General features: G+C 34.7%; 2 protein-coding genes across 3 annotated transcripts; one reads left to right on the top strand and one right to left on the bottom strand.

The window, feature by feature from the left end:
- Window positions 1-450: 450 nt before the first annotated feature.
- On the bottom strand, window positions 451-17,448 carry LOC138330381 (26S proteasome non-ATPase regulatory subunit 2-like). The gene is made up of 21 exons (XM_069277967.1): window positions 17,309-17,448; window positions 16,895-16,951; window positions 12,718-12,882; window positions 12,261-12,382; window positions 11,626-11,850; window positions 10,676-10,834; window positions 10,227-10,371; window positions 9,919-9,979; window positions 9,189-9,335; window positions 7,752-7,986; window positions 7,428-7,515; window positions 6,947-7,109; window positions 6,387-6,488; window positions 5,789-5,859; window positions 5,192-5,303; window positions 4,616-4,698; window positions 4,115-4,283; window positions 3,620-3,841; window positions 3,071-3,189; window positions 1,961-2,075; window positions 451-1,297 (listed from the first exon to the last, which is right to left on the bottom strand). Exons 1-21 carry the CDS (start codon window positions 17,396-17,398, stop codon window positions 1,230-1,232), a joined length of 2,718 nt encoding a protein of 905 aa, XP_069134068.1. The 5' UTR covers window positions 17,399-17,448; the 3' UTR covers window positions 451-1,229.
- A 535-nt stretch (window positions 17,449-17,983) lies between these two features.
- Window positions 17,984-22,728, top strand: LOC138330380 (kinesin-like protein KIF17). 2 transcript variants are annotated; one of them, XM_069277966.1, is made up of 3 exons: window positions 17,984-18,297; window positions 19,241-19,481; window positions 22,505-22,728. In XM_069277966.1, the coding sequence occupies exons 2-3, from the start codon at window positions 19,248-19,250 to the stop codon at window positions 22,658-22,660; spliced, it is 390 nt and encodes a 129-aa protein (XP_069134067.1). In that variant the 5' UTR covers window positions 17,984-18,297; window positions 19,241-19,247; the 3' UTR covers window positions 22,661-22,728. The 2 variants fall into 2 exon arrangements, with proteins under 2 accessions (XP_069134067.1, XP_069134066.1); XM_069277965.1 differs by having other exon boundaries at window positions 17,984-18,293; window positions 22,505-22,721.
- The last annotated feature ends 2,126 nt before the right edge of the window (window positions 22,729-24,854 follow it).

Below are 24,854 nucleotides of genomic sequence, written 5' to 3'. Positions count from 1 at the left end.
CCAGTCCAATCGTATAATCGAAAACAGGCCTAGATGTGGCCATCACTGCAGTTTGTAGTTTGTGACTTAATAGTTGGAGGAAGCGTGAAAGGATTACAGAGGTCAAATGTAGTTTACAGTATTGGTAACAATTTCTTGCTTCAGTCATCGCATATTATACTTGACATTTATATGTGGCAATTATGTTCACAATTTCTATCAATAGAATCAAAATAAACTGTTAACCAATTGATCTTCAGCTGCATTTAAATTTCTTCCAAGTACTTGGCAGATGATTTATAGAAACTGAACATTGATTAGCCGCAAATAAATGTCAAGCACAGGTACTAGAGAATATGAGAATGAAATCCAAATCAAATCACTGTGAAAAAGTTGTTGGGCATAAAAACGCAAAGTTAAATGACTTTCATGCCAAAAGTCACCAATGAATGAACAATTAAAACAAAAAAGTTTGATATTTCACAATTTTTTTTAATTCTGTTTACTATCAAAACTGTGAAAGCTTACCAATCACACAATGATATCACTCATATTCTAACATAGCAACTCTCATTCTGAACATACAACTTACAGTTAATTATTAGCATTCACGCACAGAACCGTTTACATGGCTCACAGATAATGTCCTTCATTTATGTCTGAGTTTGTCTTGCAGGAATATCTTGTATTGAACACTGAAAGCAGGAGTCTTAATGGTACCACAATATAGCATTATGCTATCAGATATTTAGTCACAACATTATATACGCCAAGATCTACTTCAGAGAAATAGCTTCATACCGTTTTTATGGTATAATTCAGTATTACATTGATAAAGATTTTAATATGGTGGCTCTTGACATGATTTGATAGATATTTGTACATTTGTACGACCAAACTGATCTCTTCAGTTCAAAATAACAGACAATAAAGGGTAATTCCAATAGCACTATAACAAATCATTGGTCCTAGTCAAACTCGGCCTTGGCTGAATATTCTCCAAGCACTCTTGAAATATGTAAAATTGAATGTGTTTCAACAACCAAATAATAACTATTAAATACGATGAGTCAAAGACACATTTTTTTCATCAAATAGAGAAATTGAAATCTATCTTTTTCTACATCACATGTAGATCCTGGTTGCCAGTTCTTCGATAAAACTTTTCCATATCTATATACGCCTGAGACGGTGACTTAAATACAGAACTGTCTCTATCTCCCGATCATAAATATCCAGTCTGGTTAGTGTCAATCTTCATAGTCTGGGTTCTTCCTCAATATCACAAAGCCTTCCATTAGTGGACTCAGTGGTAGATCTGTTACTGGTTAAGGAAATATACTTATCAAAATTGTATAAGCAATGACAATCAACTTGCAAACTGATTGCTAAGTAGCAACATATATCTTTTATATACCGAGTAGACCTCTAAAGCCAATATTCTAGAGCTATCATATAGGTCTAAAGCTTTGTATTTTATATCACAGCCACACCCAGTCATTTAATAGAAATACTAAATTAACTATTCTAATGAAATGTGTAGTTTCCAATGTTAAACTTTTAAACAGATGACATTGAAAACAAAAAATAATTCTGCATGCAAAGAAACTTTAAGGATACATTTTGTTGAATCACAACTTTTTTTTCATTTACTTTATATCCAGCTTTCAAGATATAATGTAAATAAATAGTACTAAAAGTTAGAACAATCAGAAATATTTGGAAAATGTATCCAACAACGACAGCAGATACATGTAATACCATTTTCCTTAATCAAGGGGCAATAACTCCACCAAAGAGATCAAGCCCTTCCAACATTGAAGCTTGTTACCATTTTCTGAAGATATTGGTACCATTTGCTGCAGTTATTGCACAGAAACAAAAACATGACAGTATAAAGGATGAAACCGCAAATAAATATCTAAGCAGAAGATGGCGATATAAGACATGAAATTTGATAATTTTTGATAAGAAAGGATACATTCTTCTGTGGCTAGCTCAGCCCTCTCTCCATACGCCAGTAGTACCGGTGTTGTGTGTGTCTGGAAGCCAGTGATAGTCTTTGGCTTGCCTGCTTGTCCAACTACATCAACAGCCTGTAAGTACAAACATATAATACTATATAAACATACTAATAATTGATGTTATAAAAATATAAACAACTACATCAACAGCCTAAGTAAAACATATAATACAACATAAATACTATATAATACATACTAATAATATAATTATATAAATAAAATATGAGGTTTAAATATTTTATCATTATTAAAAAACACTACAAATGAAGTACACATGTACATAGGGTCAGACCTAGTACACATATGTCTTGTTTATGACATATTGCTAACAATAATTATGTATGTTTCTATTTTGTTTTGTTTGTGGTTAAAAATACAATGATTAGTCTCTGTTCCGTAAACTTCATATGTATACAACTACCACAGTTGGTCATGGTAAAGAAACATCGGTCTAATTTCAACAATGAATAATTCGAAGTCTCGATGTTTCGAAGTTTTTCTGTCGGTCCCTTCAACTTCGATACATCAAGGTTTGACTGTATTGAAATGGATTTTCCCAACATTAGAACCATTCATCAAAGTTTAATACATGTGTCCTCTATCATTTATCTGCACAGTGGTGGATACAGAGAAATATCTTGGGGAGTTTCCAAATCTCCTGAGAGGTTTCCTAAGAGTGTGAAACCGAGGAAAATGGATAAATGTTGAAAATACATGATTCTTGAAGAAAATTCAGAGAATAGGGATGGGGGTCCTGAATCTACCATTTAATTCTATAAGTTAATTGTTTATCATTTATATTACTACATAATGTGCCAGAATTCATCTCTGACAAAAGTCAGTAAACGTTATCCAACAACTTTACGTCCGGGCAATGAGATGACCCAACGGAGAGTTTTTAGATCTTGTATTGGAGCAAACCGTTGAGCATTATAGTGGAGCGGAATTACAAGTCTAATTTCAATTAGATAAGGCTAATTGTAGAATTCAATTAAGAAGAACTGAAACACTGCTTTTATGTATTTAATTTTTATCTTGTCCATACACCCAATATATACTCCTATTACCTGTCCAACTCTCACAGGCACAGGCAGTGGTCGAAGTTCTTCATCAAACGTTGTTAGCATACGAGGCTGCATGGCCGCCACCAGGTGGTATAAGATGTAATGAGATTTACCTAGGATAACTGAAACACAAGATAAGCGAGGTAATTATGAATATGTTGTAGATATCAGTATTATCTATTATAAATAACAATCTGAAATTACAGCGAACAACTGTAGTCTGTAGTCCAGAGTGTCTTTCATTACATTTTCTATTTAAAGGCTAATAGAATAATTAGAAAATGCTTGTTTGACTGAACACTTGACTAGATATGAAATTGAGACAGGTTACATTAGGAAAAACATGGGTTAAACTACACACACACATCCCTCCCAATATTTCATGGTACATGTAGGATGAGGGCATAGAAATAATTTCTTCAACATCTGATATGTACCAATAATCATTTATGTCATTTACAGTATGTACGTATAATGAAAGAGAGTGAAAACAGAACTTGATATATATATATGAACATATCATAATCAGCAAGAAACTCTTTGAAAACTTACGATTTTTAACATCGAGAGAGGAGACAAGAACAGCCATAAGGCCAGCGACAGCGACTGGTGACATGAGAGATCTGTCGCTATGGTACGGACAAAGCGTCAGTGTACCTTTACCAAGATGAGCCAAGCCCTGGGCTAGACGCACCATGAACAAGTTATTGGGGTCCTTAGCATGATACACGGCTAACTGTCGTAACATGGCCGCTAGACGTGCATTATTTGTTCCTACAAGACAAAGTGCAAAATAAAGATAATGAATAAAATATCTTAATACACAGGCTTAGTTGTCCGGATTAAAGACTTATTTCTATTCTGTGTGTTTTATACATTTAAACCTTCAGATATGAATCAAAATGAAATACTGTTAGCATTACATTAATTCTAGTTTTCTTGATAAAAGACTTCTTTTATACATCTATGTAAACCAAAGATGAAAATGGAATACAGTAAACTTTTCAATATTTCTAAAACAGAAAGTGCCTGAAGCTAAATATTTACCTGCTCCGACCAGTCCCATGGCCAAAATAGCATTATGGGCTACCTCAGTGTCATTGTCGTGAGAAAACTTGCTGAGTGTGTCCAGAATATTTAATTTAGGATTAGACACGGAGATGAGACCCAGGGCTAGTGGTACTGCTCGTTTTATAGCTGGTTCACCATAGCGTAGCTGTAAATAACGACAGTAGGGATAGCAAATTAAAATACCATAATCGTGTTATCAACACTATTACAAAGGACACAAGGAGTTATATTATACCAGAACAATATTTTGCATCTTGAATTCTATTCTACTATGTAATAAAACATTCTATAATAACAGAAATGTGTATTGAATATACTTCAATGAAACCATGTAAGTAAATACTAAAATAATGTTGTTTTTTCTTCTTTCTTTTTTATTGTTTTTTTTTTTGAAAACCAAATATTCATTAAATCGGTAATTTGAGTTGAATTTAAAACGAACTAAAACTTAAAGAAAATTTGAAGCATTGTACTTACCAAGTGTCCAAACGCTCTGAAAGACATTTCTGAACCTATTTCTTCTCCCATGGCTATCAAGCCTACACCTAATACTGCAATTCCTGTGAAAATTTAAGTTATTAGGTATGTAAAATGTCATCGGTCATTTGATATACAGTGTTAAAAGTACAGGTATTATGAGAAAGACAGGTTAAAAACTCAATTAAAAAGTGATAGCATATCAAATTTAACATCTGTAATGTGAATAATTCACGTACCATGTGATACCTGATGTTTGTGTTGAACTATTGTTTCTATTGGTCATAGAAGGACGTTAAAAGATGATATCTTGCGATCACATCATTCCAGTGGGAAAATTACAAAAGGCTATGTTCCATCAACACTGGAAATACTAGTTCCACACAAACATTATCAGGTATTACAAGGTACACAAATTAGCCCCACAGGTAAATAATTAAATGTATCAATATCATCTTTGTAATGGTAATAATATTAAATTTTGTAAAAAAGTCACCAGCAGATGCTTTGTTAGGTCATTATTGTATCTACGAAATAAAATATTTCACATTAATTCTACAAAATAAACTGCCATACCTTGTTGTGAAGAAAGGTCTGCAGTCGTTGATTCCTTTTCTTTTGTATCTTTATCCTTTTCTTTTTCCTTGGTATCTTTTTTCTTCTTGTCATCTTTCTTTTCATTATTATCCTAGAGAACATATAAGTGTAAGCATTCTAAACATACCTTTTTTATCTTTGTTTCAGAGAAGTGACTATATGGTGTTTTTGGCCTTGGGTGTTTTAATCCCCTTACGGTTACAATAAATCAGTCGCTTATATTAGTCTCAGAGAGGTTCATGTCAAAATATTTATAATTTTAATTCAAACATAGAAATGCCAGTCAATTATCACTGAAATCCATTATTTAGTCTCAGAAAACTGGCAAACTGACCTCTTATTTTATACCCAAACGTCATGGGATATTGAAGCCCAGATATTTACATTTGAATCACAATCGCAGTCAAACAAACTAGTCTGAAGGAGAGATTACGGAAACAATCGCAGTGTTGGGCTATGGTAGAAAGACAATTTGAATAGCCTACCATCCGATGATGGAGGACTAATAAAAATACAATGAGATTCTGGATAAGTCTTTTAAACTAAAGTTACGGATTAAGACAGTTGGAGACAAACCTGATCTTTAGACTCGTCGTGTTCTGAGCAGATGTGCAGCAAATGTTGAATTTTTAAAACATTTCCAGTACCTGATGAAATGAAATATTTAAAAGAATTTCAATAAAAGAAGGTTTTTTTTATACTCGTAATTCTTAAAACAACAGTATACATATTCATGAATAATAAATTTGAAAAAGACTATGTATGGTTTGGGACGTGCAGAGGCAAAAAGGCACAAATCAAATTTGATACCAAAACAAACAAAGACTAATTAATAGAAGATGAGTTTTATCGTAAACTACAGAACTAATTAGGCTCAATAGAAATAAACAACAGACAGACCGACAACCCCATTCCAGCATACCCAGCTTAACTTTGTTAGGTATTTAGCACACTGATAAGTCAGAGACCCACTATAGACTAATATATAGAGATGCATGAGGCTGGTATAATTAACAACAAATTGATGCTCCAAATGAATTCTAGAGGCTTTGTAGTCTGACAACAGAACTATGGTTCTTAATGTCAGCAAGACATATGCAACAAGTCTTTTTTTTCTCTAGCCAAACACACAGAATAATGGTCACTGTAGTTTGACGTCAGTGATAATACCTACCGGCGTAAGCACAAACATCCACCAGCATCCTGGCCATCGACTTGAGAGGCTCTGCGATCACCTCCAGGGCTACCAGTGTAGCCTCAACAGCATCCTGTTTACCTGTAACACAGTTTATAGTACTGTAAAACAATTTGTCTTCAGCAGATAAGTCTGAGTACCTGGAGATAACATCTGCTTTATGACCCACTACCTATCCATGTCGAATGGAATATTGAACCATGCTGGGTTTTTTTGTATTTGTTTTATTTTTGAAGAAAATCATTTATTGATAATTACAAACAATTCACACAGGCTCTTACATTCACTGACACATACATCATACAATTCTTTATGTATACATCCTTTTAGTTGTATCACACACATACCCCTAAACAAACCCTATACTTACACACTTACATGTACAAAATAATGACAAGACAGTTTATACTCTTAATCATTGAACCCTGCTGTCTTGGTGAAAGGCAAGGTATTAGTACCAAGCAGCAGAAGGCCAATTCAAAATGAGATGAATGCAAACAAATAGAAGTTGTCACTCTTTTTATCCATTACAACCTTACCTAGATAAGTTAGAGCAAGTCCGAGGGCGAGGAATCTGGAGTAAGTATCCTTCAGCTCAGCTTCAGTTCTCTCCATCATCGTCTGTATGATGGTAGAGGTGACATCACCGTTACAGCTCCCAACAGAGATCATACCACAGGCCAAGGCTGCCATCCCTACAACCTGTCAAACAAACAATGGTGTTATACTAGGGCTTTTATCGTTTATATAGGATCATTTGTAAAAGTATTTATTTGACATTCAGATTTTGATACAGGCCTATGATGGCTTTGTCATATCTCGACCATCTCTGGATACAAAGACCACCTGCTTAACAAAACCAATTATTTGGGCTCCCGAATGACAAATTTTAGCACAATTCAACCTGTGTATTAAGACCGCCTGGTTATAAGGACTTATTTTGTCTCTGTCCCTTTGGTGGTCTTTATATACAGATTTAATTGTATATTGTATTTTGATGGCCTGTGATAATGTTCTTACCTCCATAGAAGCTTTGCTGTCACCCAGAACTGGCAGTATCAGTGTTAATACATCTTCTCTGTTAGATCCCGCATAGGCTAAACCAAGACTACAACACAAACAACAATTCTCTCTAAGTTGAGATTTCATGGATTAACACACTAAGACTTTTTTCTTCTAAAATAGAGAAAGACTGTTTTCAAGCTGAAGATTCATTGGTCTAAATTTTACTAGTACTACTTCCTAAACACTACAATTATTTTAGTGTAACATGTATTGGGTCGAATACGGTATGATCGAGAATTGGTCACCAGCCAGTGTATATATACATACAGTACAACTCACCCAACGATAGCACCTATCCTCATAATAGCTGTTGTGTGCATGACATAGTCGGACAGTAAGGCGAGAGCCGGGTCACATTCATTCCTTACACCAGAGTTTACAATACCACAGGCTAGGAGAGCGCCTGCCTTGATAAAATCTTCAGATGAGTACAGGTATTTATCTATCTGTGTTAATCCACCATCTACATCCCATAACAGGATCAGACCCAGAGAGGCTGTGGCACTCAACATACCTACAAGTAAAATTACATTTTAAAGTCTATTTATAACTAGAACACTGACACGTCAATATTGTAAACGGTTGTTTACAACGTTGTATACATATATATCTACAGTGACATTTTATCTACAATGACAATAATAACCAAGAACTACAGTGATTACTCACCAATAACGAAACACGTCCGTGTGGGTTGATAGCTGGGTCAGAAAGGGCCCCGCTATGTGTCTGACGTGCCAAGATGACTGATTTGTAGCCATTTTGATTCAAATCATATTGACTTTAATTAATATATTAAGCAATGAATAATTTTATTTATTATGTCATAACAAATTGTTAATAAGTCCAAAAATGGAAAATGTGTCCACAACCTTTGATGCAGTGACCCCATGATCTTACCTTTGGTCAGTCAAAACTTTGGTGAGTTGACTTCTTGTTTAATTCTGAACAACTCTGCTTCATTATAAATGTTGTAGCAAAATGTTCATGAGAAAATAATTTTTTTTTTAAATTTGACCTTGACCTTTGACTTAGTAACCTTGGCCCATGACCTTACCTTTGGACAGTCAACTCCTTGTTTAATTCTGAACAACTTTGCATCATAATATTATAACAAAATGTTTATCAGTTAAGAGCAACAACATTGTGATTTTTTTAAATGTTAAAATCCAAGATGGCCGATTTTTTAATTTAATTTCAGCCTGAAAAATTACCAAGCAGATCTAGGATGGATGGGGAATCATCATGTAAAATATGGGGAAAATACTCCACTCCCTTCCATCATTAATGTGCAAAAGAAAAAAAACGGACAGACGGACGGACGGACGGACAACCTGATTACTATAGGGCACCCGCATCTCGATGCGGGGCCCTAATTACTGGATCTATCGAATTTTCCTTTTGAAGTTAATCCCTCACAAGATATCAGTTATCTACAGTACTTAAATGTTGGTTAGTTTAGTATGCTTAAACTCCTATTCACAGCTATTAAAGATTATTTAAAGATGTATGTGATGTGTTGGCTTGTCCGAGTTTTGGGATGTTGCTGTATATTCTTGCTTTGTCTTTTAGCAACATTGAATTACTTGTCCATTTTATAGTGCTTTGTCACAGAAGCAAAATGTCCAGTTACTGAAAATTATTATTAAATGACTTCCATGACATACACTAACAATTTAATTCAAAATCAAAATATGACCTTAAAGTATTACATACCATGTTCCTTGTTTTTATACAGCCACTTGTTGCCATCTTCCATCAAAAGTTTATCCTGACCAAAGGCTGCGTTCACGAAGCCATTCACAAATGATGAAGCCAAGTTTTGTCTTGCTGAGTCTACATTACTGGGGCCGATGGTGCTACCTACAAATACAAAACAGCAGTTTGGAAAATAATTAAGAAATATGTCAAAATTTCAAAAAAGATTGAAGCATCAATATCTTTACAAATGTGTTGTTGTTTCACCAGCAATAATGAAGCACATTGCAGGTAGTTATTCTGTACGTATATTTGCATATCAGAGAGTTATCTACCATTGTGGGTAGGTATTGATTGTGACGTCATGTGTTTGCGTATGTAACGTCATACTTTTTGGAGAAAATTATGTGAATTGCATTCACAAAATAATGACGTAACAGTTCATACCTACCCGCAAGGGAGCTAACTCTGTAATATGCAAAGACAGAATAGGTGGTGTGTATGTACATATGCAGATATGGATATTTGAAAACAGCAAACCAATGTATATAAATCATTTGTTAACACCTCAATTGTTGACTATCTATTTCATAGTATTTTCAAAAATTAAATATTATGTCATTTATTTATAAATCAGAGACAAGAAAGTCTGTATTCAATGATTGTTGTTCATTTCACACAATCAGAATCAAAACGTTTATCAGCAAAAGTTAAATATTCAATGATGAATAGCCGAGTAAATACTTACGACTTTGTTCTAAATGTGACTTGTAAATGTCTTCTGGCACTTTGGGTTCCATAATGTCCAACTGTAAAAATCAAATAAGGATTAGCAAGTTCAATGATGATGAAAAAACTATCTAGTATAAAGACAATTCATGCAAAACCTATCTGTATTATGATATTTTACCTTATTTCATTGGCTGTATATGATAGAAATTCAATAAAATGTAAAGAAAATTAAATTGCTACAATGAATGGGATAGTATTTTAACGGTCTCAGAAGATTAAAATTACTACAATAATGACTTGTCAAAAGTTAGTTTATAATATCACCTCTCTTGCCAAAGCCAGGAAGTTGTTGTTGAGATGAGCATTAGACATAATCTCTGTCATTTCATCAAACTCCTCCACTTCGTCGCCCAGCTCTAGGTAGATCTGCTGTCGCCCTAACATGTAAGCTAGCTGTTTCTGTAGCATCCTGTAGTTCAATCCATATTTACAGATAACAAATTACAATTCTAATATATTCAAGATGTTGGTGATCATTGTTGAAATATGAAGTTCAACAAAATCATCTTTTATAATTAAATTGCTTAGATTCCATGATAAACTAACTTATATATATATATCTGTGTTATCATATACCTAATTAATTTAATTCAATACTTAATATTCATATTTTCACTGCAACTCCTCTATGTAATGTTACCAAATGCAGTTGGCATTCACCAGGTCATGAACTGCCATCTGCTTATTTTGACATCATCATTATGAATACTTACATATCTCTACAGGAGAGAAAGATTTCCTCAATAAGTTTCATGTCGTTGAGCTGCATAGCACAGCGTAAGGCCTGTGGAAACTGTTTGAACTTTCTGTACAGGTCAACTGCTGTCTTCAACAAGGTCAGATTTTCTGGATCAGGTACATACGGCACACAACTACAGAACAGATGATGAGAAAAAAATATGTACGCAAATATATCATCGTATTATCTTTTATTTTAATGTATATATCTGGATTGTGATTTATCCTATTACCAAAGGGAGGAAATCTCTCAGATAATAAGAGGAAACCCTCCCTCTAGTATTTATAATGGTCATTTTATGATGTGTCAGATCACATCTGACATGGTATTGTTCATACAGAGGAAATCCTTTGAAAAGAGAAAGAATCACATTCCTGATATATCTTTTTTCATAATAAGAAATTCTACCAAATTTCTAACTGTTTTTCAATATCATATTTTTCAATTACAGATTTCAATTTCATCATCTTGAATTAAAAGAAAAATTATTTCAATTTCTAATTTTTGTCATATCTAATAGGACTCGACTACATAACAGGACATATTCAGGTCAATTTTATTCTAGAATTTATAAAGGTAATTTCAATACCAGTAAAATGTTTTAAATAAATATTCAACAATGGGGACAATTCACGTATCATGTGATACCCAATAACGTTTGTGGGTGACTATTGTTTCTATTAGTGATTGAATGACGTTAAAAGATGATATATCGCGCTAACGTCCTTTCAACTGGAAGATTACAAAGGGCTACATTCCACCACTGGAAAAAATTAGTCTCGGAAAAACGTTATCGTGTATCATGTTGTACATGAATTATTCCCATTTCAATTTAAAATGTTTGAGATTTTTTTCATCACACATATATTTGTTATAAAATGATTAGTGAACATTGATTAAAGTTGTTGATATGAGCTTATATACCTAATAAGATAGAGACAGACACGTGGGTAAGCGTTTTCGTCTACATAATTATGGAGGATGTCGAGTCGCTCTATCTCCATGAGGAGGTCACAGGCCTCAGCCTCTGCATTGTGGTCCATATGATAAGGCACCAGCTCTTTTGTCATTGTCAAGAGAGAGTCTCTCATAGAGCTGTTCGCTTCATCCGTCTCCTGCCATTCTAGTGCCACCTGGCCAGCTAAATGTCTGTCAGAAAACAAATAAACAACAATGACACATCAAAAAGCATGATAACTGGTCATCGTGATCTGTTTATTCTTGAGTTAAACACAGATTAGAAATGTGCTACATTTAATGGAGTTGGTCTTCTGATGACATTTCATCTTTGCTACTTACAAAGTTATATCCCCTTGATATTAAGCTCACAAAAAAACAGGAACCAGCAGCACTAGATGAACCTAGAATTTACCATTCAGTACCTGGCTCAGGAGTTGCATCTCATATTTTTAATGAAAAAAAACCAGGAAGTAACAACAGAAGATAACTCAAATACAGAACATGCAGTTCATGTACTTTAAATACTAAATGTTGTTTTAGCAGATAAGCAGAGAAACTCTTATGAAAATTCTTTGAAAGAAAATAAATATAATGAATACCTGACATATTCGTGGCCCCAGGAACCGATCTCTTCCTTAGAACCAAGGAGGCGGTACTTCAAACTTTCTCGGCCATCACTCATTGTCATACCCAAGACAGAAACAATATCGGCACAAAAACGCTACAAACAAAATTACATATACTAAGTCTTAAAATCTTTCCATATTTTAAAATTTGTTTGTTTTACATTTTTACATTACTTTTTACAGATTTTAAAACCTTTTAAAATATTTTTTCAATATTGTTTTAATGAGATAACAGGAAGAAAAATTCTTTTAATAGACAATACACAAAATCTAGAGTAATTATTTCTCTATTACAGATGTTAAAACAGTATTTCAAAGAGTGTTATACTTTTAGCTTTCTTAATTGCACAGCAGATGATAATAAACATTGAAATATAATCATTTTGACAGCTGTATACTATGAAATAAAGAATCTGAAGGCGATTCCTACCTTTGTTTCGTTGTCTATAATTTTTTCATAGACCTCTTTAATTGAGTCATAGTGGGGTCTGAGAAACTTCAGGGGTTTTGGTACAGAAGTCATTGATGTGGTAGAGGCCCTAATCTGTGAGCGAAGACTCTCCAAGGCCGGCTTGTACAGCTTTTGGTCAGGTTCCTTATCAAATCAAGAAAATCAAATTTTAACAAATTAATTTAGCATTTCCCAATATATGGTTATAACAGTAATTCTCTAGTAGTACTTCTTATTCAGGGCTTTTTCTCACTGCTTTTGGAATGGGGTCTGTGGCTTTGAATTGGGGAAAATGGAGCACCAAAACTGAGATTTGCGAAAATTGTGAAATATGAAATAAAGCATAACAATTATGTTTTTATTTCCAGTGTAGTTTATATACTTTTTGAAGCCAATTCACAAATATTTAAAGCCTTAACCAACTAAGTTCATGCAATATTTTTGAATAGTTTTCAAGAAACTTTAATTTTGGGAAATTTTAGGGTTGAATTGGGGAAATTTAGAGGTTTTGCCATGGGGAATGGGGCCGATGTTCGGCCCCAAATCATACTGGAACAAGAGGCCCAGAGGGCCTGTATCGCTCACCTGGTTTGTAATGCCAAGTAATGTTCTGAATACAGGTTCATTGTTTCTTTTCTGAAGGAATTTTAATATTAACCTCTAAATCCCCTATTAGGCCCCACCCCTCCTGCCCCCAGGGGTTCAGAGCCAAAATTTATACAAGTTCTGTTCCCCTTCCTCCAAGGATATTTGTGGCCAAATTTGGTCACAATCCAAGCAAAACTCTAGGACAAGTAGCAATTTATAGGATTTACCTCTATTTCCCCTATTGGGCCCCACCCGTCCTGCCCCTGGGGGGCCAGAGCCAAAACTTATACAAGTTCTGTTCCCCTTCTCCGAAGGATGTTTGTGGCCAAATTTGGTTACAATCCATATAGAACTCTATGACAAGTGGCGATTTAAAGAATTTACCTCTATTTCCCCTATTGGGCCCCGCCCCTCCTGCCCCCGGGCGGCCAGAGCCAAAATTTATACATACTCAATTCTTATTCTCCCAAGGATATCTCTGGCCAAATTTGGTTACATTCCATGCGGAACTCTGTGACTAGTAGCGATTTAAAGGATTTACCTCTATTTCCCCTATTAGGCTCCGCCCCTCCAGCCCCCGGGGGGCCAGAGCCAAAATTTATACAAGTTCTGTTCCCCTTCCCCCAAGGATGTTTGTGGCCAAATTTGGTTCCAATCCCTGCAGAACTCTATGACTAGTAGCGATTTAAAGGATTTACCTCTATTTCCCCTATTGGGCCCCGCCCCTCCTGCCCCCGGGGGGTCAGAGCCAAAATTTATACAAGTTCTGTTCCCCTTCCCCCAAGGATGTTTGTGGCCAAATTTGGGTACATTCCATTCACAACTCTATGACTAGTAGCGATTTAAAGGATTTACCTCTATTTCCCCTATTGGGCCCCGCCCCTCCTGCCCCTGGGGGATCAGAGCCAAAATTTATACAAGTACTGTTCCCCTTCCCCCAAGGATGTTTGTGGCTGATTTTGGTTACATTCCATGCCAAACTCTAGGACAAGTAGCGATTTAAAGGATTTACCTCTATTTCCCCTATTGGGCCCCGCCCCTCCTGCCCCCGGGGGGGCCAGAGCCAAAATTTATACAAGTTCTGTTCCCCTTCCCCCAAGGATGTTTGTGGCCAAATTTGGGTACATTCCATTCACAACTCTATGACTAGTAGCGATTTAAAGGATTTACCTCTATTTCCCCTATTGGGCCCCGCCCCTCCTGCCCCTGGGGGGTCAGAGCCAAAATTTATACAAGTACTGTTCCCCTTCCCCCAAGGATGTTTGTGGCTGATTTTGGTTACATTCCATGCCAAACTCTAGGACAAGTAGCGATTTAAAGGATTTACCTCTATTTCCCCTATTGGGCCCCGCCCCTCCTGCCCCTGGGGGATCAGAGCCAAAATTTATACAAGTACTGTTCCCCTTCCCCCAAGGATGTTTGTGGCTGATTTTGGTTACATTCCATGCCAAACTCTAGGACAAGTAGCGATTTAAAGGATTTACCTCTATTTCCCCTATTGGGCCCCGCCCCTCCTGCCCCCGGGGGGATCAGAGCCAAAATTTATACAAGTTCTGTTCCCCTTCCCCCAAGGATGTTTGTGGCCAAATTTGGTTACATTTCATTCAGAACTCTACGACAAGTAGCGATTTAAAGGATTTACCTCTATTTCCCCTATTGGGCCCCGCCCCTCCTGCCCCCGGGGGGCCAGAGCCAAAATTTATACAAGTTCTGTTCCCCTTCCCCCAAGGATGTTTGTGGCCAAATTTGGGTACATTCCATTCACAACTCTATGACTAGTAGCGATTTAAAGGATTTACCTCTATTTCCCCTATTGGGCCCCGCCCCTCCTGCCCCTGGGGGATCAGAGCCAAAATTTATACAAGTACTGTTCCCCTTCCCCCAAGGATGTTTGTGGCTGATTTTGGTTACATTCCATGCCAAACTCTAGGACAAGTAGCGATTTAAAGGATTTACCTCTATTTCCCCTATTGGGCCCCGCCCCTCCTGCCCCTGGGGGATCAGAGCCAAAATTTATACAAGTTCTGTTCCCCTTCCCCCAAGGATGTTTGTGGCCAAATTTGGTTACATTTCATTCAGAACTCTACGACAAGTAGCGATTTAAAGGATTTACCTCTATTTCCCCTATTGGGCCCCGCCCCTCCTGCCCCCGGGGGGCAGAGCCAAAATTTATACAAGTTCTGTTCCCCTTCCCCCAAGGATGTTTGTGGCCAAATTTGGTTACATTTCATTCAGAACTCTACGACAAGTAGCGATTTAAAGGATTTACCTCTATTTCCCCTATTGGGCCCCGCCCCTCCTGCCCCTGGGGGATCAGAGCCAAAATTTATACAAGTTCTGTTCCCCTTCCCCCAAGGATGTTTGTGGCTGATTTTGGTTACAATCCATGCCAAACTCTAGGACTAGTAGCAATTTAAAGGATTTACCTCTATATCCCCTATTGGGCCCCGCCCCTCCTGCCCCTGGGGGGTCAGAGCCAAAATTTATACAAGTTCTGTTCCCCCTCCCCCAAGGATGTTTGTGGCCAAATTTGGTTCCAATCCATGCAGAACTCTATGACTAGTAGCGATTTAAAGGATTTACCTCTATTTCCCCTATTGGGCCCCGCCCCTCCTGCCCCTGGGGGATCAGAGCCAAAATTTATACAAGTTCTGTTCCCCTTCCCCCAAGGATGTTTGTGGCTGATTTTGGTTACAATCCATGCCAAACTCTAGGACAAGTAGCGATTTAAAGGATTTACCTCTATTTCCCCTATTGGGCCCCGCCCCTCCTGCCCCTGGGGGGTCAGAGCCAAAATTTATACAAGTTCTGTTCCCCCTCCCCCAAGGATGTTTGTGGCCAAATTTGGTTACAATCCATGCAGAACTCTAGGACAAGTAGCGATTTATAGGAAATGTTGACGGACGGACGGACGACGGACGACGGACGACGGACGACGGACGCCGCGCCATGACATAAGCTCACCGGCCCTTCGGGCCAGGTGAGCTAAAAAAACCCTGTTATTTTACGTGGTTTAATGGTATATTCCTGCAAAAATTACTGGCTATGAGCATAACATTACGTAAAATCACAATCCTGATTAATGTTATAATCATTCCTTTTATTACATGTTCAACTTTGGCTAAGATGGAGATTAAAGATGCTAATCATAAAGCATAAAATCAAATTCAAATATTCTTTTGATGTGTATTAACTCTAACAGCAGACAATACGCAATTTAGTTCATTAATTGTTAATATAAGTTTCATTGGCGCTCCATTTTGATTCTTTCTTTCACTTGTAACATTCCTGTTACTCATTTCGCACTATAGCTTCAAGCTAATAGGACTGTCCTAAATATTTTGAACATATTACAGTATCTTGGTTTGCGCATGATTAAAAATGGTGTTAAAAATAAATGAACAGTTCATCATTAATTAAATTCTTCCGTAGTTGTATTAATGATTCTTGCTAAAAGGAGGATTAGTAAGTTATATATCCTCATCGCTATCCAGAGACTTAGAATGTATAACAGCAGTTTGAGATTAGCAAGATGTCCCCATTCACTTGTGTTATGTAAAATTATTACCTTCAGACGCTCAACCAACATGTTCAATTCTTCTTGCAGCTGTTTATCTTCTTCAGACTACAACACAAAGCTTGATTTTCAGTTAAACTGTGAATTCTAACAAAATTTCTAACATAAACGATGAGAATTAACAAATAATGACATCAATTAAAATAGAAGGACATTCTTCCTAAACAAGTAATGTCATATTGTAGAAAGACTTAGGAGTCAAAGGGAAAATTAAGATATAAGTAAATAATGAGCACCTTTTATTAATCACAAATTCACAATGCATTCTGAAATGTGACACAGCAGATTTGAACGCATGAATGTGGGCATGGGTCAAGCAAAACATTATATTTTAAAGTTTGTGATGAACAGAAATTCTAAATGAAATTACAGTCTTGTACATGAAAGATAGAAATTCAAATTTACCATTTCGGTTTCTTTTTCCTTTTCATCTTTCTTCTTGGTTTCCTTCTTTTCACTCACAGAAGTATCTTCTTTCTCAGTTTTGTCCGCCATGTTTGCCGGTATGAAGTTGCTATCTCGTTGAAACGTGACTAAGAGAATGTTATATTTAATAGTAGTTTCCTGATTATTTTTCCAAATATGGTAATTTTCGTTCATAATTTATTTTCAATTTGCATTAAAGTGTTAAGATATAAATTTAAACGAAAAACATTGAAATAATGCGGACACCGGAAGTTATTGTTTTAGCCTTACCCAAGTCCTCAACTATTCGCGAAACACAGACATTATTTCTTGGGTATATACATTTTGATAATTAAATTGCGTTAGTATTCGTTGTTCAAATTACACTTCACATTAAATAGTTGTGTAACACATTTAATTGAAAGAGTGGAATAAAGTTAAAACGGCCCCAGTGAGTAAGGGCCCTACCATCATAACGGCCCTAATTTATCAATTAATTTACTTTCATATCATAGATCTTTCTCCCATCGAATCAAACTTAAGATAAAGGATATACACATTTTTTATCAAATCATTTATTAAAGCACTGTATTAACAAAAAATCATCACTAACGAATAGGGCTATTTCTACTAGGGTCGTTATTACACCAGAACCGTTTCCGTTTTGGACCGTATTCCTTCCCGTGATGCTTTGCGAAATAGTTTTGACAGGAAAGCTCGAAAGTGACAGCTGAGATCTGGAATCCACGTTTTACCTATTTATTTAGTTTGACGACAGTGTCACAACATTTTAATTGACATTAGAGAGTGCTTTATATGCATTAAGATTCAATATGTGCTGTAAAACTGTTCCATTCAAATATAAGTGACATAAAAAACAGCTGAAACTGGATAGTTTACTTGTTTCCAAGGAAACAATATTATAGAAAATCTACACCCAGCCGGCCTGAAACAAGTTACAGATTTCTTTGTCTAGAGATTAATCGTAAGTATGTGTTTTTGTGTCGTGAACTTTGAAATAGAAATAGCTAAAATATATTGTATGTTTCATTATATCTTCAATTCCTAATCAAAATCTAAAATTCTTTGATTAATGATGAAATTGATTTACAGTTTTTACGCGGCCATTTTAATACTTATAAACGATAAAAAACGAAAACAATTTACAGTAAAACGACATCAGGTTAAATACAAAGAAAAATTAGTTACAACACATATAGTTTAGTACATTAAAATAAAAATTCCTACCAAAATCACCAACAATTAATACTGTTATAAAGAAAATTAAGTATCTGACCAACAGTAAAGTCCCATTCATTATTCATATTCCCTCTTATACAAAATTCCTGACTGCAGAATAGACTCTTGTAAACACTCATTCTTCCCTGTACTATCCAAGACTGGATGCACTTCCTCGATCCATATTTGAGTCATCAAAATCTATACAGTAGACAGTTTTGAATCACATGCATGCATCTGTAAATCATCATTCCGTTATTTTTTTCCACTCACTGTACGTAACCACCCCTATCCAATATATATTCACATGATCTTCAATACAATGAAGTAGGTTGATATACCAAGTTTTAGAAAGATTGGTGCAAAAAGGAAGTAAATTGGCCATTTGAATATTCCCAATATTGACCGCTGACCAAAAACTATATTACTGTAATCAACCTAATAAGCTCCAGGGCATTTAAAAATTGAAAAAATGTAAAGGTGCTTTATAAGGTAAATCACTGCAGATCTATACAGTTTTGGTCTTATGCCTGTGTAATTGAAATGAGGCCTCAAAAAGGGAGGGGCTCTTATTGGGTCAAATACGGTAGGTGTACTGTGACAGTACACTGGCATTTTAACTTACCAAAATATTATGAAAACCTAACGACACATTTCTTATCATGCGTACTATAATGCATCTTTATTTTTCAGAGTCAAGATGTCGGACGGGGAGTGTGTAAAAGTTATTGTGCGATGTCGTCCAATGAACACCAGAGAAAAGGAACTAAAATGTGAATGTGTTCTAAGTATGGACAGCAAGCGTGCCCAGTGTACAATAAAAAATCCAGCTGACCCAAAAGCACCTCCAAAAGTGTTCACATTTGATGGATCTTACTTCACAGACTCCGTGACGGAAAACATATATGCAGACATAGCCTATCCTTTAGTGGAGGTTAGTAAAATTTTAATTTGGTGATCATAATTAGACGCCTGGGGTCATTTTGGACTTGTCCCCTTCGGTCATTCATATACTTAAGATTTTGTTGCCCATCATCATCAGATGATGGACTATTCAAATTGTATTTCATCCATCCGTCTGTCCTAACGTCTTTCTATATAAATATGTGTATTTAATATTTCATAGGAAGAGGAAAAGAAAAAAAAAAACGAGAAAAGATTCTGCTATCCATTGTTGATGATTCTTTAAAGTGAATAGTCGGGCAAAGAAAACCAGTCTAAATGCGTTCATTGGCCTTCCAAAAGTTCTCACATATTAATAGGACGGTCAAGTTCTGCTTAGTTTCGCAGTTCTGACCATTAAAGTAAAGAAAAGTTGAAAGCATTGAAATCGAGGCTGCGTGGAAATGTAACCACAGACGTTAGTGAGTCGGGAGGATGTTTTAGAACTCCCATACTTTAAATTGATTTTTTCTTACGCAGACAGATTTTGACAAGAGATTTTATTTTTCTATTTCATAAGAAATAATACTGGATATACATTCACACCATTTCACCAACTTTAGCCATCCTTGCCCGACTGTTCACTTTAATGGACACCTAGAGTCCTCTGGGATCTCTTGTGAGATTGACAACCTGGTGTCAGTAAATTTAAGTTCCATAAGATTTATTTGTTAAATATATATACTTGAAAATGGCCCATGGATTTTTTCAGCCCAAATTATCCAGACTCTGACACACAGTTATTTGCTTATCTAAGTCGTGTACATATTCCCGACTGTAAAATGTCTTCGGAATCATGGATTTCTGCAGATATTTTACTTTGTGTACATGTAAGATTAGGATACATATGATATAAACTGATTTCCATGTTTTAGAGATGACAGCACTTAAGGCTGAGGCCATACATTCAGGTTATATATTATATATATAATTATTCAGCATCAATTTCTTGAATGAGGATTCTCATTGTTGTTAGATTCCCTCTTTTGTCTTTTGAATTTTTATAACAGACTGGTCTAAGACAAAATTCAAATTCCTCCTAAAGGGTTAAACACTAAACAGATAGATGAATTTAGATAAAATTAAGATGTAATGTCTATAGCATGCATATATGTTAACCTATACTAAAATACATTATATACATTTACACAATTCATAAATAGTGATACAATAGAAAGTAAAACGTAATTTAGATGCGAGTGAACATTTGAATTTCCTCAACAGCCAAGTTCAATGTTATCAAAAATACTGTAGCCCCTATAAAAAAATTGAAAAGATAACAAGATTTCAATGTATTTTTCAGTAGTTTTTCAGTTTACTTTCAATTATCTAGACATTTAAAAGATTTTTCATGAAAATGGTTCATTCAACTACAATGTCAATTTTCCTGCGCGGACTAACATGGTGTCAATGAACAAGACTCGCATCCATTTATGTAGATATCACTACACAAAGTCTAGGCTGCATTTATTGACTCATAATGCAGACCAAGATTATCATTAGAGTAATGGAAGTCGCAGTGACAAAATGTAAATACAATAGAATGTTTAACACTAGGTACATATGTACTTATGGATTCATTTCACTCTTGGTGTTTATGTTGATTGAACAGCCGTAATGTTCTTCTCATTAATTTACCCATGTATACCCAGTAGTGTAGTTTAAATTTAAGTTCAAAAAAATTGGTATCTATAGAAAAAAATATATATATAAGAATAAGATTTACTGTAAAAATTTGAGCTGAAGTTACTATAGACATAGCTAAAGTCTAAGTTTAAGTATCCAGTGTACTTTTAGTCCTACAATACATTTTAAGTAGATCTATCTTTTTAAAAACCCAGACCAAAGACCAACAGATTAATCTAATAAGCTTATCTCATGCTAATAGAACCAACACATTGAATGGAGACTTAATGAGAGTATCAGAGTATATATACTTTATATTATCTTATAATGCTGTCTGGTAAATATAATTCACAGTTCAATGGATTTCAGAATACTGGTCTAGAACAAAATTGTATAGTTTTTTCTTCTCATTATAAACTTTATTAGTTGTATCAAAATTTAACATCCTGAAGAAGGCCACATGTTTGTGCGGAACACGATTGACTGGTAATCGTACAAAAAATAAAGATATAACTACCTCTCCTGAACTTGTTGCAGTTGAATATTTGATTTGAAATTTTTTATGAGAAAAAATTTTGATGTACAGTGAAGTTGAATTGTCTATCTTGGAACTAGCGTAAAAATGAAATAAAATTATGTCAGTTGTAAATAAATCGTAGTTTTGTAGGAAAATAATATAAAACCAACCATATTCATTATTATATAGATCTAGCCTAGCCAGTGTCTATCAGCTTTTTTCATACCATCATTCTCAAACTTTATATGTATTTACTCATTCACCCCTGAAGATTCATTTAGACTCTTCTAAGTCAAAGACTAGACCAGTCCATTATGAAATTTCAGGGGGAAAATGAGTTAGTGAACAGTTGAATAGGCAGGTTGACATTGTACCATGATACAATATTTTAAATAATTTTGCTTCTAAATACTTATAATATCCATAAATCTTTAAATGGCAAACATTCATGATATGATCCACGATAATTGATTTTCATGTGTGATTGAAACTTGGGATAATGCATTTAACTTTATGATCTATGTAAGTATCAAACCCAGGGTCATCAACATGTAGGCTGAAGTTTATGGTTAAGACAAATGTCCCTATACATATAACAGTTAGCCCATCACTTTTGGATTATAAGTTTGAATCCCATGTGGGACAGTTTCCAGTGACTGAGTGCAGGTCGGGAGGTTTTATCTCCAAGCACTCCGGCTTTCATCGACCTTTTATAATAGGATAGTAAAACACTCATACCAGATAAAATTCAAAGTTATTTTAATTAAATTTTATCAATTCAACTTGCATGTAATGTATGATTTGACATATAATATTATAGAGGTAAAGCTGTATCAGTATGTAACATTATCGGTGTACATCTACTTATTCAGGGTGTGACAGAAGGATACAATGGGACAATCTTTGCCTATGGACAGACTGGATGTGGTAAATCATTTACTATGCAGGGCATCACTAACCCCGCGTCACAGAGGGGCATCATTCCAAGGTGGGTAAAAACATTCCATATACTGTATTCAACCCCATAAGCACCCAGGGCACTTAAAAATTGAATAAAATAAGTTTGTGCTTAATAAAACCAACTTTAGACTAGCCTTTCATAAAAATAAGTGTGCATATAGATCATTTTGAAAAAAAAAAAAAATCAGTAAGGAAACTTTCAAATATTTTCTGCCTGTATTTAATATGAGCTTAAGGTGTCTATATATATCTGTAGAACATTTAAAATTTCAATATGATTAGCTGTATGCTTTTGTAAAATTATGGTATGATTTTGACTAAGGGGAGATAATTGTAAATATCATTACAATTTGGTTTTATGTTTCTTTTCACTATGATAGGATTTAGACTAAGGGGAGATGTTTCAAAAATATCTTTAGCTTTATATGAGTCTTGACACTATGATTTGCTATATAATAAGAGGAGATAATCTGGTCTAAGGCCACACCAAATTAATTTGTAGTTCTTTGGGAAATTGAAAGAAAAAATGGAGAGAGCGAGCAATTTTTTTTTGTTTTTAAAAAAAATTGGAATCAAGGATTTTTAGGAGCGAAGGGTTTCAAAGTCGAGCGAGCGATAGTTTTTTCAAACCATGGAAGCAAATATTCATGAAAAAAACACTGATAAATCTGTTTACTGTGTTTTTCAATCATCCTGAATACTTCTGTATATTTAAAACAACAATGTAAATTTTAATAAAAAAAATAAATTTCTTTTCCACCATCAGATACATGTAACATCACCTACCATCATTTTTTTAAAGTATAATATAACTATATAAAGGCATTTTTCTACATCAAGAACAAAGATACCAATGATTTTCCAAACTATCCAATAATTTGATGCATGCACTCATCCATGAATATCAAAGACATAGGTTCAATATGTGTATTATTGTCAAAAATATCAGAATGAACATAAACTTTCAATTGAAAATCTAATTAATGAAATATACCAGGAAAATCATTTACTTTTGCGCAACACATACAAATTGTGTTTCGTGAGAATCAAATGATAGAAGGATTGACTGATTGTGAAAAATCCAGTTGTCAGGTTTTGACTATAGCTTCATTATCGACTTGCTTTAAGCAAATGGTATGGATGAAATGAAAAATGTTTACCGATTCATGATTCTATATTAAAAACAATGTTCAAAAGAAATGATTGGCACAATATTAAGTGATAAAAAACTTAATGCAGACTAGTATTACATTCAGAAGCAACCGTTACACATAAATTTCAAACAAAACAGTCTCAATATCATCACCGACAGTTAAATAATGAATATCTTTGTTGTTTACTATTGAAAACTAAAACCATCTTGTAAAATATTGCCTGTATACACCAGAAAAATTGACATAGTTTAACTATCGAAATTAAAACAGAACTAATAATTAATGAAGAAAAAAATGTTTGAGTACAATTTAAAAGTAGTTTCTTATATTTCTTCAAAACTATCTTTCGTAGTTAAAAATATCGTCTTCCCAAAATTTCAAAATTGATACGATAAATGTCTAGGTGCTACGAAACTACACAGAAACGCAGAGAATGCGATGAATGGGACAGAGTAAAAATGAGTGTGGTATACTTGATGGAAAATGTTTTGATCTTAAAATGTCAAATTTTGGTTTGTGTGATAATAGCTGATGTTGCTTGTTAGAAATGTGCCATTTTGTGTCACCTATATAGATTAATAGACCATTTTAAATAAATAGATAAAAACAACGATTTCAGGTAAAAACATGGCGAAGATTTCCCCTGTTTGTAGATCTGACAGATTCCCTATTACCTTTTTTAACAGAATGTGTAATTCATTTACATCCATGTTACCTATGGATGTCTCCTCGAATTATTTTCAATTAAGTTTACACTTTCTTATAGTCGTGAAACAGAATCTCTTTCAAGTACTTGTTTGAATTATCATGTAAAAGTTCATGTATTGCATTTAATATACATTTTGTATTTAAAAGGGTAAAAGGATTTATTGGTTGATTTTTTATTCATTTTTATGAAAAAATGAATTAATTATATTCATAAAAAGTTAATGAATTTCTTTGTAATTTGGATTTAGCCTAATGTTAAATTCCAATATGATTGTTACCTGAATAAAATCATCGTGCAAATCAAATACAGAAATAAAAATCAATGTTAGAAATCCCTATATCGCATTTAAACCTTTACAGTCGTACTTATAATTAAATTTACTTCAAACACACTCAAAGT

The sequence above is a fragment of the Argopecten irradians genome, chromosome 8 (assembly GCF_041381155.1).
Source record: "Argopecten irradians isolate NY chromosome 8, Ai_NY, whole genome shotgun sequence".
Taxonomy (NCBI): Eukaryota; Metazoa; Mollusca; class Bivalvia; order Pectinida; family Pectinidae; genus Argopecten; species Argopecten irradians.
The sequence above is the reverse complement of the archived record's forward strand: the minus strand, read 5'-3'. Positions and strand labels throughout refer to the sequence as shown.